This window comes from Salmo trutta, chromosome 10 (genome assembly GCF_901001165.1).
Source record: "Salmo trutta chromosome 10, fSalTru1.1, whole genome shotgun sequence".
NCBI classification, from domain to species: Eukaryota; Metazoa; Chordata; class Actinopteri; order Salmoniformes; family Salmonidae; genus Salmo; species Salmo trutta.
In genome coordinates this window covers 27767481-27783014 of record NC_042966.1, presented here as the reverse complement: position 1 = coordinate 27783014, position 15534 = coordinate 27767481, and the positions used below count along the sequence as shown (strand labels likewise).

The window sequence follows — 15534 nt, the reverse complement described above, 5'->3', positions numbered from 1 at the left end:
CCCCGATTGCTCAGTTTGGCAGAGTGGCCAGCTCTAGGAAGAGTCTTGGTGGTTCCAAACTTCTTCCATTTAAGAATGATGGAGGCCACTGTGTTCTTGGGGACCTTCAATGCTGCAGACATTTTTTGGCACCCTTCCCCAGATCTGTGCCTCGACACAATCCGGTCTCGGAGCTCTACAAACAATTCCTTCGACCACATGGCTTGGTTTTTGCTCTGTCAACTGTGGGACCTTATATAGACAGTCTTTTCAAATCATGTCCACTAAATTTAATTTACCACAGGTGGACTCCAATCAAGTTGTAGAAACATCTCAAGATATTGCACCTGAACTCAGTTTAGAGTCTCATAGCAAAGGGTCTGAATACTTATGTAAATATGGTATCAGTTTTTTTATTTTAATAAATGTGCAAACATTTATAAAAACCTATTTTCACTTTGTCATAATGGGGTATTGTGTGTAGATTGACGAGGAACATGTTAATTTAATACATTTTAGAATGTATTTAGGCTGTAACAAAATGTGGAAAAAGTCAATGGGGTCTGAATGCCCTGTATGTGTGTAATGGGCAGCAGTAGAGGTAGGGTTAATGGTGGTGCTGATGGCAGAGAGCAGACCTGGGTGATCTCAGGACTTAGCGTGGGGAGCAGCTCTGACTGAGAGCACCACAGTGGAGAGCGCCTCCTGTCATGGATACTCATGGTCAAACACACTGCCTCAGCCATGCAGAAACAGCAGCAGCACAGCCCTGCTGAGTGTGTGTACTTAGATTAATATGAGGGTTTTCTATAGACAAAAATTGCATTTGGAATTACAGATTTTGTATTGTTCCTAAATTGTAGTGTTTGATGTTTTTATATAGAGATGAGGTTTTTACGTGGTAAAAGCTGCATGTTGTAGAATGTCATTTCAATATTTGATATAAACTTCAGTTAAAATTCCAATAAATATTTTACATACAGTGTTGAAAATATTGCTCAATCTGAGTTATTGAGTGTGATAACTATATTTTTTCTCATTGAGAAATACAGTATGACGAGTACTCAGAAGTAAGTGACAAAGATAGCAGATTGACAAGGTGCTTTATTTAAGCGGTCTGTAAGAAGGAAAATAATGTGTATCCCTATCATATACATTTACGTGTAAAAATACTAAGGACGTACAGTGTACAAAAACACTTTCTTGCAGATCATATAATTTTCACATCCTTATGGGTCCTATTCACAAGGGGAAAGAAAAGGTTTGTATTCTTTAATGACAGGGAGTACTAGAACGGTTCTCTGTTCTGATACTTCATCCCTTCTGCTTAAAATCCTTAACCACACGACTATCTCTTAACGTGGATCTAATGAAAGAGCTAGCAAGATCAAGAAAATGTCAAACTCTGAAGCTACATGGACATCAAATTAATTACAAGTTATTATTACGTCGCTGTTGGATGAAAACCTCGTAACTCCACTTTTTGCCTTATTTTTTTTTTTACATGTATTGAAAGCAGTAAGTCCACTCAATGTACTCTGAACATTGACTCTAGGACCAATAAAATGTATTTAAAATAGCTTTTGAAAGTTCATAATTGTATGTTCGTTAATGGGAAAATATGGCAGTTTTTTCAATTTCCTAAAAGTTTTCAGTTTTGGAGATGAGGTTTTCATCTGACAGCGATTTGTTTTTAAATAAATACTTTACAATTCATGCTCGTTCATAACACTACCAGGAGCAAGATGACAAGAAAATCTGTTGTAGACATTACAAACAGTAGCAGCAAAGTGTGTACACTGAGGTGTAAAATAGATTTATATATAGACCCTGCAGTTAGTAAGAATAGAACCCACATTGTCGTTGGTCGGAGTGGAGGCGATCACACAGCTCACCCCAGACCTTTGACCCTGGAGATGGCCAACGGCACTAGAATGCTTCACCCAGTGGAACTGAACATCACTCTGTTAATGACCCGCAGAAACAAACATCTGGGATTTCTAGGTGGATGTTCTACGCATCCTCCTCACATATAGCTACATTTAGTTTTTTATCTGCGAGTTCTAAATTGAATCGTTGAGACTGAGTGCAACTGCCGACGTCCAACCTTCCTGTGGAACTGAGCTCTCTTAGAATAACAGGTAAGACATGTCCAGTAGAAAGGTAAGACCTCGTCAGTGTCACTCAGCTGAAGTTGTCTCCCGGCAGCCTCTCCTGGCCTTGTTATTATCACACTTCATTATGACAATATTTTAACAATAAACTCATTTAAGCATGGACTGCATGAGGGACTGTGCTTTCAAGTAATTCTCTTATTTTTCTTTAAAAGTAAAAAAAAAAATTGTAAGGGCAATTTTCAGTTCTCTGAAATCATAAAAGGAGCAATTTACATGAAAGCAGTTTTTTAAATGTAATAACACAAAGCGTATTATCGTTTTGGCCAATTGCCCTTGCCCACATTAGCTTCCCCCTTGAAATTCCCTGTTCTCAAATATGTCCTTATAAAAACAGTCTATTCCTTTTTTACAAGTGCATATTCATATGGATGAAATGGAAGTATTGCCGTGTTCACGTGCTATCGGAGTTATAGGAAGCTCCTAATTCCCAGTGGGAAAATTCACTTGAATGACCCTCCAAGTCGGAATTACAAGTGGCAAACTCAGAGAAAAGGTTGTTCCCCGAGTTGCCACGTCTTACCACTGACCTTTTACCTTTTCAACCAAAAGATGACAATATATGTTTTTTACAATAACCTTATCAATGTGAATAATGTAGCAAGTCTGACCATATTGTCAATATAAAGCAAGCTAGCAAACTTTATTATTAGCAATGTTAGCAAGCTTATCAAGCTAGCTAAAAGCTTATTGATTGAAGAATTGTTCCGACTTCAAAAGCACTTCTCTTGAACACAGTCATGTTGGACATCCCAGTTTCCTATTTCCCACAAGCACGTGAAGCCAGCAATAGTCACAGTTCAGCCAAGCGAAATGTGAAGTCTTCTGTGTCTGAAGCAGTGCCACAGTAATCTCTCGTTGTCAGATGCACATAACATAGGATGGTATCGTAGCGTCTGTCAACAAGATATTTTCACCACTGATCACGATTTCTCAGTTTGCATTTTTTTTTACAATTTGGAATGAGAGTTTCTGTTAAGGGGGACTAAGGGTTGGATTCAATCCGTATCGTGGAAGAGCTGCGTTAAAATGTAAAGACAATTTCCGATTTGGGCCAACATATGCAGCATTTAACATGAATGCAGTTTCCGCAATGCGGGAACATTGCCTTTAAATTTAAAATCAAGCTTTAACGCGGATCTTCTCCCCCAGGAACATAATCAAGCATCTGACATAATTATGCAAGATTTTATTTCTTTGTGTGACTTTGACAAATGGTGGAGGAAACAGAATTTCACAGAAAAAAGAATAGTATGGCGAAAGAGACAGTACCGTAACGCTCCCTCCCTTCCTTCCCCCTCGTCCATAATCAGCTGCAGTACTAAAGACCAGGACTGCTAAATACCCCAAAACATTATACTCAACCATATTCAATTAAAAAATAAACTCAAATTCAAGTTGTCCATTGATAAAAAAAAAAGTTTAAATAAAAATGATTCAAAATCACATTGTAAGCCATAAAAGCCTCTATTAATCATACATGGTGAAATGTTTCTTTTTTAGTCAAAACACATACCAGCAAAAACAAAAAAGGAATGCATCTTGGAAGACAAAGAGGAAAACTCAACCATAACAGACGACCACACAATTGAAAGCCTAGGGGTTAGTGATCACAGCACATTGTTCAGTTTCTCTCCACATTCTTCTACGATACATTATTGGCCATATTAATAAAACAAGACTGACATTCAATCATGAACAATTAACTGCTAAGACAAATAATGTCTTTCCCAAATTTCACGGTCTTCTCTTATGAGAAGAGTTAACTTCCTACTTGTATCACAACTGAACAAGATTCACCATTGCTCATTTTGCAATATAATCTCAAAACCACACCTGTTCCATGCAACAATAACAAAAAATTGACTTTCTCTAGTGGCTTAAATATGGACCAATCATGTCACACTTTTTGAAGTTATGGCCCTCATACCTGTTCAATAGACTCTCTCTTGCTCAACTTCCTCTTTTCCCTCTTATTGGACCCCATCAACTACAATGAATATAAGACCAATCATTCATCCTTTGGGAATGTGTAATAATCGGAGAAATGTCACATCTGCTTTGGTCTTTTTGGTCCACGTCACTACATTCACTCTAACTCTTTTCATACCTTCACAGACAGGATATCTCTCGCTACAAAAATGGTTTGTCTTCTGCTCTGACATTAGCATGATAGGCTACGTTCTCCTTGCTTTGTAAACCACTGGTGGAATATACTGAACCTAAATTATATCACATCTGAAATGGAACTTGAATGTAACCTGGAAATCAGGAATGTGTAAACTCTGTCCTTTCAATGGATAATAGTAGGTCACATTGATGCTAAGCAAGGCTAACTTATGACTAGTGGATAGGAGTTGTGCCTTAGTGGTTCCCCTAGGAACTTAGTAGGGCTTTCAACTTTTGAAAGTTGTAATAGTAGAATGCACAAGGTGCCATTTAAAAAATGGGTAGTGCATCAGTAGTTTTCCTCTTGTCATTGTAGACCTTAGAGACCTATTTAACTTGTCAGAAATGTCCAGATCAACTAGCCCATGTCAGCTAATGCTTTTTTAGCCCATTAATTATGTTGTAATGTTTGAGTCACTCAGATATGACATGAACACACATAAGACATGGCAGAATGTGTAGAATTGAAGGAAACTAGCTTTAAAATAGCAAAAAAAGACATAGTTATACAGGATGGTGTGTTACGTACCATTGAATACTATGGCTCTTCATCCACAGAGCTAAAGTTACTGAATGTTGTACACTTTTAGAATAAATCAAATGATGCCAGTCAGCATAGAGTAGGTGGTTGACTTGACTATCACTTGAAGATTCCTATGCTGACTGTGGTACACTTCAATAAAATGATGACCCCAAAAAATGATTGGTCATTGACTATTAGCTATGGTAAAACGGTAATACAACACCATAATGTTAAGGAAACTACATTCTATGTAGCATTGAAGGCTGTTACAAGATCCCAAAGTAGTCAGCCACAAAATAAAGTTAATTATACAGTGTATCTACCCCTGGAACATTGGTCAGAGTCTATAATACTCATTACCAAACAGTCTACAGTGTATCTACCCCTGGAACATTGGTCACAGTCTATAATACTCATTACCAAACAGTCTACAGTGTATCTACCCCTGGAACATTGGTCACAGTCTATAATACTCATTACCAAACAGTCTACAGTGTATCTACCCCTGGAACATTGGTCACAGTCTATAATACTCATTACCAAACAGTCTACAGTGTATCTACCCCTGGAACATTGGTCACAGTCTATAATACTCATTACCAAACAGTCTACAGTGTATCTACCCCTGGAACATTGGTCACAGTCTATAATACTCATTATTTCAGTAAGCTTTATAGCTATTCTCCATCTACGCCTATTCTTACAAATCTCTTGACTTTAAAACCATAGAGCCAATGAATATATTCCCTTTGTAAATGCTTAAGTTATTCATTCTAATGTCATATTTTTCTTGTTCTAAAAAGCAGAGGTAAAGAAAAAGGCCTAAACGTGCAGTGTGTTATTAAGCAACTAAAATGTAGTAAATTAGACTGTTTGAGGAAGCTTTTTCTGTGCCATTCTCATGTATTTACATGTATTACAGGAATGCTCAGATGCTAGAAGACAACAGTAGCGTCATACCAGTTGGAAAGGGAGTTGAAGCTTATACAGCCCTTATATACTGTATGTGGAGAAGAGAACTTAAAGGTTTTAATACCACTTAGACATTCCAGGTTAGATACCCATGAAATGTAAAAGTCTTATGGAAAATATTTAATAATAATACCTTGGTACTGATAGAACTCTTTAATATGCTGTCTGCTCTGTCTTTTTCATTGTCGTCATATTTTGGTAAGAGAACAAAGAAACAAACCCCCCCCAAAAAATTTGAACAAAAATGACAACATGAAGGCTTTGCTTCTACATTCTTAAGCCATTATTCGAGGTGCCTTTTTCATCCAGAACAAAAGACTGGACATTACTCCTAATCATATAACAAGAACAGTTATACAAAAGAAGAACAAATAAATAAAACAACAGGAAGCCATTGCTGTGGTCCAAATCAAACAGTGCCAATACCTCCCTCTTACTTGTCCCCATTGAATCATAGTTATACAGTATGTCCCCCACCCCGGTCAGATAATTCTAATTCCTTCACCCTTCTTACAGGTTTAGCCCCCCCCACCCACAAACCCCATTAGCCACTCCCCTTACAGGAGCATTAGACAGTAAACAGCCACCATCTTGCATTTCTCATTCACATTGATACATTTGAGTTTTTGAATGCTTTTATTTTCTAGCGATGATATGTCTGAAATAAAGCTTTACATCATTTCAGTTGTGGGAAGCATCTACCTTCAGCCAGATAACCCTGACACACATACCTAGAATGCTCTTCCTCGCATCCTCACTGTTAGACAGGCTGAGGTGAACCTGGCTGTTCCTGACAGCTAACGCACAGCTCGGATTCACAGGAGGTTACAGCCAACAGTGCTGTGCCTTCAGGCTCTCTTAAAATCTCTATACACAGTACACAAACATTTACTCCCATTCATACATAACATTGGCAGAGCAACATCCCAAAGCGTTCACACTATTCGAATGACTGATTTCACAGGCGAGAGGAGAAAGTAAAAATCACAGCTTATCAACAAATAGCAGACGAGACTAGAGTTTTACTTTTGCACACCTTAAATAAGTAACAAAATGACGTAACAGTATAATACGTGAGACTACAGTCATAGTGTCCATGAGAAGTGGTGGAGGTGGTTTGTATAGTTAGCGCTTGTAGCTTGACCTGCAGAGTAAAGATAGCAGTACCGGTGACCTGTATACTGAGGTGAAGACAGATTGATCTCTGTGTAGCCTGAGTGAACCGTTTTCTGGCAGTTTTTGACTTCTGAAAGCAAAAATCTCTAATCCTACATTATAACGTATTTCTATACACACACACAACACAGATGTTAGCTAACCAAACGATAATGTGTAAACCCAAATGTCATCAACAGAAGAATGAGGACCGTTGCAGATTATGACACAGCAAACAAATGGAGAATCTCCTGTGAATCTCGAGTTATAGTATACTGTCCTATGTGAAATGAGAATGCTAGACAGCAGCTCTCCCTACCAGGAATGTCAGTCTCCTACAGTAGATAGAACTGGATCTCAGAAGTCAATGACCAAGGGAACTAAAGACACACAACACAACAAACCCATTTGCCATCTTGAGTCAGTTTCAAGGCTTTAAAAGGAGCATTCCATAAGAAATGCACCATTAACTGTGGGAAACTACCAACAGGGCTGAACTTCTGTCTGACCACACATGCAAAATCCCCATGAAAAAACAGACACATAAAACGTACAGTGATGGATCTCCATGCTCACTATGGAATGACCCAAATGGAGAGAGGAGGGGTTAGCTCAGGCTAGGTTGGTTTTATACTGTAACCTTCCATTGGTACTGATGGTGGTGCAGTACTGTCTGGATACAGCGCTCATTCTCTCCCACTGGCCGAGTAGGAGAACTGGGGGAAGTGTGGTCTCCGCTCGTTGTCCATGCAATCCATCCCATCTTCATCAACTGGGAGGGACAAACAGGACATTACTCACTTCAATCATGCAATTCAACCTTTTTACAGTGATTCTATTTAAGCCTCTCTGATGCTCTAGTGAGCATGTTTAAGGCCTAGATTCATTTAGATCAAGCGTTAACTGGCGATAGCCGACACCCTCATCGCTGATGTTTTGGCACTGTCGAAGGTGTAATTGCGCTGGAGCTGTCAAATCGGTGAGCAGCTGCTCTTGTGATCATTGTCACGAAGCCACACCTGTTCCACTCGAGTTAGAAGTTCAGAAAGACAAGGTGTAGGCTATATAGAAATAATGATGCTCAAATTGAAAATCATTAAACAAAATAATGAGGATTTATATCTGCCAAATGAGGTGTAGATTACATCATATTTCAGTGTTCGAATTTGTAAATGACCCACTGGGCACAACGCGTCATTTCAACGTGGATTATTGGGTAATATTTGGTTGAGCCGTTGACCAATGAGAATACAACCTTCACTGAGTATACCAAACATTAGGAACACCCTTACTAATATTGAGTTGCCCCCCCCCCCCCCCCCCCCCTCTCCCCCCCCTCCCTCCCTCTCCCCCCCCTCCCTTTTGCTCTCAGAACAGCCTCAATTCATCGGGGGATGGACTCTACAAGGTGTCAAAAGCGTTCCACAAGGATGCTGGGTCATGTTTACCCCAATGCTTCCCACAGTTGTGTCAAGTTGGCTGGATGTCCTTTGGGTGGTAGATCATTCTTGATACACACGGGAAACTGTTGAGCGTGGAAAAACCCAGCGGTGTTGCAGTTCTTGACACAAACCGTTGCGGCTGGCACCTACTACCAAACCCCGTTCAAAGGCACTTACTGTGCATTCGGAAAGTATTCATACCTCTTCCCCTTTTTCATATTTTGTTACGATACAGCCTTATTCTAAAATGGATTAAAAAAAATTACAGGCCTCCCGAGTGGCACAGTGGTCTAAGGCACTTCATCACAGTGCTAGCTGTGTCACTAGAGATTCTGGGTTCGAGTCCAGGCTCTGTCGCAGCCGGCCGCGACTGGGAGACCCAGGGGCGGCGTACAATTGGCCCAGCATCGTCCAGGTTAGGGGAGGGTTTGGCCGGGCAGGGATGTCCTTGTCCCATCGCGCACTAGCGACTCTGTGGCGGGCCGGGCGCAGTGCACGCTGACACGGTCGCCAGGTGTACGGTGTTTCCTCCGACGCTTTGGTGCGGCTGGCTTCCGGGTTAAGTGGGCATTGTGTCAAGAAGCAGTGCGGCTTGGTTGTGTTGTGTTTCGGAGGACGCACGGCTCTCGCCCTTCGCCTCTCCCAAGTCTGTACGGGAGTTGCAGCGATGAGACAAGACTAACTACCAATTGGATACCACGAAATTGGGGAGAAAAAGGGGTAATTAGAAATAATAATTAAAATAAATGTTTTATAATCCTCAATCTACAAAAAAAAGAGACATTATTCACAGAAATATTCAGACTCTTTGCTATGGGACTCAATTGAGCTCAGGTGCATCTTGTTTCCATTGATCATCCTTGAGATGTTTCTACAACTTGATTGGAGTCCACCTGTGGTAAATTCAATTGATTGGACATGGTTTGGAAAGAAACATCAGTCTATATAAGGCACAGATCTGGGGAAGGGTACCAAAAATAAGATCTGCACCATTGAAGGTCCCCAAGGGTACAGTGGCCTCCAAAATTCTTAAATGGAATAAGTTTGGAACCACCAAGACTTTTCCTAGAGTTGGCCGCCCGGCCAAACTGAGCAATCGGGGGAGAAGGGCCTTGGTCAGGGACGTGACCAAGAACCTGATGGTTACTCTGACTGAGCTCTAGAGTTTCTCTGTGGAGATGGGAGAACCTTCCAGAAGGACAACCATCTCTGCAGCACTCCACCAATCAGGCCTTTATGGTAGAGTGGCCAGACGGAAGCCACTCCTCAGTAAAAGGCACATGACAGATTCTCTGGTCTGATGAAACCAAGAATGAACTCTTTGGCCTGAATGCCAAGCGTCACGTCTGGAGGAAACCTGGCACCATCCCTAAGGTGAAACATGGTGGTGGCTTCATCATGCTGTGGGGATGTTTTTCAGTGGCAGGGACTGGGAGACCAGTCAGGATCAAGGGAAAGATGAACGGAGCAAAGTACAGAGAGATCCTTGATGAAAACCTGCTCCAGAACGCTCAGGACCTCCAGACTGGGGTGAAGGTTCACCTTCCAATAGGGCAACGACCCTAAGCACACAGCCAAGACAACGCAGGAGTGGCATTGGGATAAGTCTTTGTATGTCCCTGAGTGGCCTGGACTTGAAGCCGATCGAACATCTCTGGAGAGACCTGAAAATAGCCGTGCAGCGACACTCCCCATCCAACCTAACAGAGCTTGAGAGGATCTGCAGAGGAGAATGGGAGAAACTACCCAAATAAAGCTGTGTCAAGCTTGTAGCGTCATACCCAAGAAGACTCGAGGCTGTAATCACTGCCAAAGGTGCTTCAACAAAGTACTGAGTAAAGGGTCTGAATACTTAGTCTAAAGTTTACATACACCTTAGCCAAATACATTTAAACTCAGTTTTTCATAATTCCTGACATTTAATCCTTGTAAAAATTCCCTGTCTCAGGTCAGTTAGGATCACCACTTTATTTTAAGAATGTGAAATGTCAGAATAATAGTAGAGAGAATGATTTATTTCAGCTTTTATTTCTTTCATCACATTCCCAGTGGGTCAGAAGTTTACATTCACTCAATTAGTATTTGGTAGCATTGCCTTTAAATTGTTTAACTTGGATCAAACATTTCAGGTAGGCTTCCACAAGCTTCCCACAATAAGTTGGGTGAATTTTGGCCCATTCCTCCTGACAGAGCTGGTGTAACTGAGTCAGGTTTGTAGGCCTCCTTGCTCGCACACGCTTTTTCAGTTCTGCCCACAAATGTTCTATGGGATTGAGGTCAGGGCTTTGTGATGGCCTTAAGCCATTTTGCCACAACTTTGGAAGTATGCTTGGTCATTGTCCATTTGGAAGATCCATTTGCGACCAAGCTTTAACTTCCTGACTGATGTCTTGATGTTGCTTCAATATATCCACATAATTTTCCGTCCTCATGATTCCATCTATTTTGTGAAGTGCACCAGTCCCTTCTGCAGCAAAGCACCCCCACAACATGATGCTGCCCCCGTGCTTCACGGTTGGGATGGTGTTCTTCGGCTTGCAAGCTTCCCCCTTTTTCCTCCAAACATAACGATGGTCATTATGGCCAAACAGTTCTATTTTCGTTTCATCAGACCAGAGGGTATTTCTCCAAAAAGTACAATCTTTGTCCCCATGTGCAGTTGCAAACCGTAGTCTGGCTTTTTTTTATGGCGGATTTGGAGCAGTGGCTTCTTCCTTGCTGAGCAGCCTTTCAGGTTATGTCGATATAGGATTTGTTTTACTGTGGATATAGATACTTTTTTACCTGTTTCCTCCAGCATCTTCACAAGGTCCTTTGCTGTTGTTCTGGGATTTGCACCAAAGTACATTCATCTCTAGGAGACAGAACACGTCTCCTTCCTGAGCGGTATGACAGGTCTGTGGTCCCATGGTGTTTATACTTGCGCACTATTGTTTGTACAGATGAACGTGGTACCTACAAAGTACCTGCAAAAATCACTGAAGCTGGAGAGTCATATCTCCCTCATTAACTTTAAGCACCAGCTGTCAGAGCAGCTCACAGATCACTGCACATAGCCCATCTGTAAATAGCCCATCCAACTACCTCATCACCATACTGTTATTGTTTTGCTCCTTTGCACCCCAATACCTCTACTTGCACATTCATCTTCTGCACATCTATCACTCCAGTGTTTAATTGCTATATTGTAATTATTTTGCCACTAAGGCCTATTTATTGCCTTACCTCCCTTAAACTACCTCATTTGCACACACTGTATATATACTTTTTATATTGTATTATTGACTGTATGTTTGTTTATTCCATGTGTAACTCTGTGTTGTTGTTTGTGTCGCACTGCTTTCCTTTATCTTGGCCAGGTCGCAGTTGTAAATGAGAACTTGTTCTCAACTGGCCTACCTGGTTAAATAAAGGTGAAATAAAAAACCTTCAGGCATTTGAAAATTGCTCCCAAGGATGAACCAGACTTGTGGAGGTCTACCATTTTTTTTTCTGAGGTCTTGGCTGATTTCTTTAGATTTTTCCATTATGTCAAGCAAAGCGGCACTGAGTTTGAAGGAAGGCCTTGAAATACATCCACAGGTACACCTCCAATTGACTCAAATGATGTCAATTCGCCTATCAGAAGCTTCTAAAGCCATGACATCATTTTCTGGAATTTTCCAAGCTGTTTAAAGGCACAGTCAACTTAGTGTATGTAAACTTCTGACCCACTGGAATTGTGATACAGTGAATTATAAGTGAAATAATCTGTCTGTAAACAATTGTTGGAAAAACTACTTGTGTCATGCACAAAGTAGATGTCCTAACCGACTTGCCAAAACTATAGTTTGTTAACAAGAAATGTGTGGAGTGGTTGAAAAACTAGTTTTAATGACAACATAAGTGTATGTAAACTTCCGACTTCAACTGTATGTTTACATTTGCAAACATTTCTAAAAATACATTTGGTCATTATGGGGTATTGTGTGTAGATTGATTTTATTTGATCAATTTTAGAATAAGGCTGTAATGTAACAAAATGTGGAAAAAGACAAGGGATCTGAATACTTTCCGAATGCACTATAAATCTTTTGTCTTGTCCATTCACCCTCTGATTGTGTATGTGTGCCAATCTATGTCTCAATTGTTTCAAGGCCAAAAATCCTTATTTGACCTCTCTCCTCCCCTTCATTTATACTGATTGAAGTTTAATTTTAGGTCGAATTCCAGGAGCCGCTTGTGAATTTGACAGCCCTAACGCAGCAGTTCCACCTCCAACACTGCTAACACAACTGCTATGCGGCTGTTGGCTAGCGTGGATCTGATACAATCTAGCCCCAAAATAAGACATGATCGTCTAACATATGGAACGACATTTGCACATCTAACATAGCCTGAGTACAGTGTCAAGTGACAGTGTCTCACATTTTAAACATTAGCAAAAAGAAGAATAAGAAAAAGTTTCACTCACATTTTTCAGGGGGAGTTATTGTAATTGTCTGTGCCGTGAATTCTTCGTCAAAATACCTGGTATCTGTCTCTGACGACACCTGAGGTTTGAAGGGCGGTATCAGCTAGGTAGGAGGGGAGGGAAACACACAGCACTTGTGTCACAGAGGTGTTGCAGCACACAGGCAGGACTGGAGGCAACGAGTTTACACCTCCCACAATGCATTTCACCTCCCTCTGCTACCAGGGTTGCATCATCTTAGGTGTGCACTGTGTCTGTGATGGTAAAGCACTGAAAAAGCAAGGAGAACTTTCCTCTATCTAGACAGTGAGTTAGAAAACTATGATCAGGAATGCATACTGGTGAGGGGCAAAGAGCAGGAGTCCTGTAGGACTCCCAACGTGATTCTACAATATGAATGTGTACATATTATAGAACTGGTATTACAGGCATTACCTTCTTATCATAAACATCTTGCCACTCGATTCCAGTAAAGAAACTATGTCCCATGATTTCTTTAGCATCATCTGGACCTCCTCCAAGCCTGTGAAAAGAAAGAACGTCAAAAATTATTCAAAGGTGTGTCTGCCGCCAAGACATTAGTGTTACAGTACTTTGAATTTGATGAATAGATATGATTGACTTGAAGCTTTTTAAAGCTAGCAGGGTTGGGGTTAACTGAGTGTAAAACTGAATTGACCTCAACCCTGATAGTTAGTTTAAATAGAACTAGTGTAGAGTCACTTCCAATGGGGCATTATTGGATGGTGAGCAGTGCTGCTTGGAGTCTGGCTGGCCAGAGTGTGTATGGCTGTCCAGGGTGTGTATGGCTGTCCAGGGTGTGTATGGCTGTCCAGAGTGTGTAGTATGGCTGTCCAGAGTGTGTAGTATGGCTGTCCAGGGTGTGTAGTATGGCTGTCCAGGGTGTGTAGTATGGCTGTCCAGGGTGTGTAGTATGGCTGTCCAGGGTGTGTAGTATGGCTGTCCAGGGTGTGTAGTATGGCTGTCCAGGGCGTGTAGTATGGCTGTCCAGGGCGTGTAGTATGGCTGTCCAGGGCGTGTAGTATGGCTGTCCAGGGCGTGTAGTATGGCTGTCCAGGGTGTGTAGTATGGCTGGCCAGGGTGTGTAGTATGGCTGGCCAGGGTGTGTATGGCTGCCCAGGGTGTGTATGGCTGGCCAGGGTGTGTGTGGCTGTCCAGGGTGTGTATGGCTGTCCAGGGTGTGTATGGCTGGCCAGGGTGTGTATGGCTGGCCAGGGTGTGGTGTATGGCTGGCCAGGGTGTGGTGTATGGCTGGCCAGGGTGTGGTGTATGGCTGGCCAGGGTGTGGTGTATGGCTGGCCAGGGTGTGGTGTATGGCTGGCCAGGGTGTGGTGTATGGCTGGCCAGGGTGTGGTGTATGGCTGGCCAGGGTGTGGTGTATGGCTGGCCAGGGTGTGGTGTATGGCTGGCCAGGGTGTGGTGTATGGCTGGCCAGGGTGTGGTGTATGGCTGGCCAGGGTGTGGTGTATGGCTGGCCAGGGTGTGTATGGCTGGCCAGGGTGTGTATGGCTGGCCACGGTGTGTACAGTATAGCTGGCCTGTACCTTTTGTTGGGGTCCTTTATGAGTAATCCTGACAGCAGTGACTTGGCGTCTGACGACAGCGTGCGGGGGAACTTGATGTCCTCCATGAGGATGAGCTCAAACAGCTTCTCGTGGTCCTGGTTGTAGAAGGGCAGCCGACCGCACATCATCTCGTACATGACCACGCCCAGGCCCCACCAGTCCACCGCCCGGCCGTAGTCGTTGTCCTCCAGCACCTGGACAGACACACAGATCATGGAATAAGAACATATTATTAATGTGAACTGTATGGTATCTCTATGGGACAGGCACTAACTCCTCTATTCAACATTTCAGTTCAGAGGAACAAACTGCTGCAAACTGGTCCAATCACCCCTGCCAACAACACACAAAAACACGAAGCACATCAACTTTGTTATTTCGCCAAGCGTTTTACATACAACCGACTTCTGACGCAAAGTTGGTTAACAAACGACCTGGTGGACATTTGACCCTTGCGAGTTTCTGTTTCCAGGTCCAGCTGGTTTACTATGACTAACACAAAGCCCTATATTCCACAGTACAGTGTTCCTGTGACATGAGAACCCAACAGCATCATGCAGTGGCATCACTACATAGACTGCGATGGCTGTCACTCTGCTGCTGCGTGTCACAGATGCCCGTTGGCCAAGCCAAGTGGCTGGCGCTGGAGGCCCTACCTGGCACGGGCAGACAGGAAACGCTCCTGGATGGACATAGAGGGCCTCGCCATCATGATGTGACCCGCTGGTTCAAGGGCAGCCCCACCAGAGAGAGAGGTGGATACCTGGCTACGGGAAGCATGGAGCCAGAGGAGCCACGGCTGAATCAAAGCCTTCTATCTGGGCTGCTGTCCTAATACACAATCAACCTGCTCCTCTCCTTCCCCTTCTCTTACATCGTCTCAGGTGTGCTGCCGTTCACCTTGTTGAAAAAGCAAGGGAGGAAGAGAGGTGGAGGGAGTACAGGCTCCATTTCAGACCGTCGCTGAGGAAAGGCCTAATTAATATGACTACCTAACGACAAGCGGCGCTGGAGAGAGGCCAGTTAAGCATATGCTCTGAATCTGTAGAATAATAATGTCTTGTCTCTAATCTGAATGGGA

General features: G+C 42.5%; 1 protein-coding gene across 3 annotated transcripts in view; it reads right to left on the bottom strand.

The window, feature by feature from the left end:
- Positions 1-1065: 1065 nt before the first annotated feature.
- akt3a (v-akt murine thymoma viral oncogene homolog 3a) overlaps positions 1066-15534 on the bottom strand; it is a 136002-nt gene continuing 121533 nt past the window's right edge. For all 3 annotated transcript variants that reach the window (XM_029765201.1, XM_029765200.1, XM_029765202.1), the window contains 4 exons: positions 14433-14647; positions 13303-13390; positions 12868-12970; positions 1066-7744 (listed from right to left, as the gene is read on the bottom strand). In XM_029765201.1, coding sequence (XP_029621061.1) covers positions 7659-7744; positions 12868-12970; positions 13303-13390; positions 14433-14647 — 492 coding nt within the window. In that variant the 3' untranslated portion in view covers positions 1066-7658. The remainder of the gene's footprint in view (positions 7745-12867; positions 12971-13302; positions 13391-14432; positions 14648-15534) is intronic.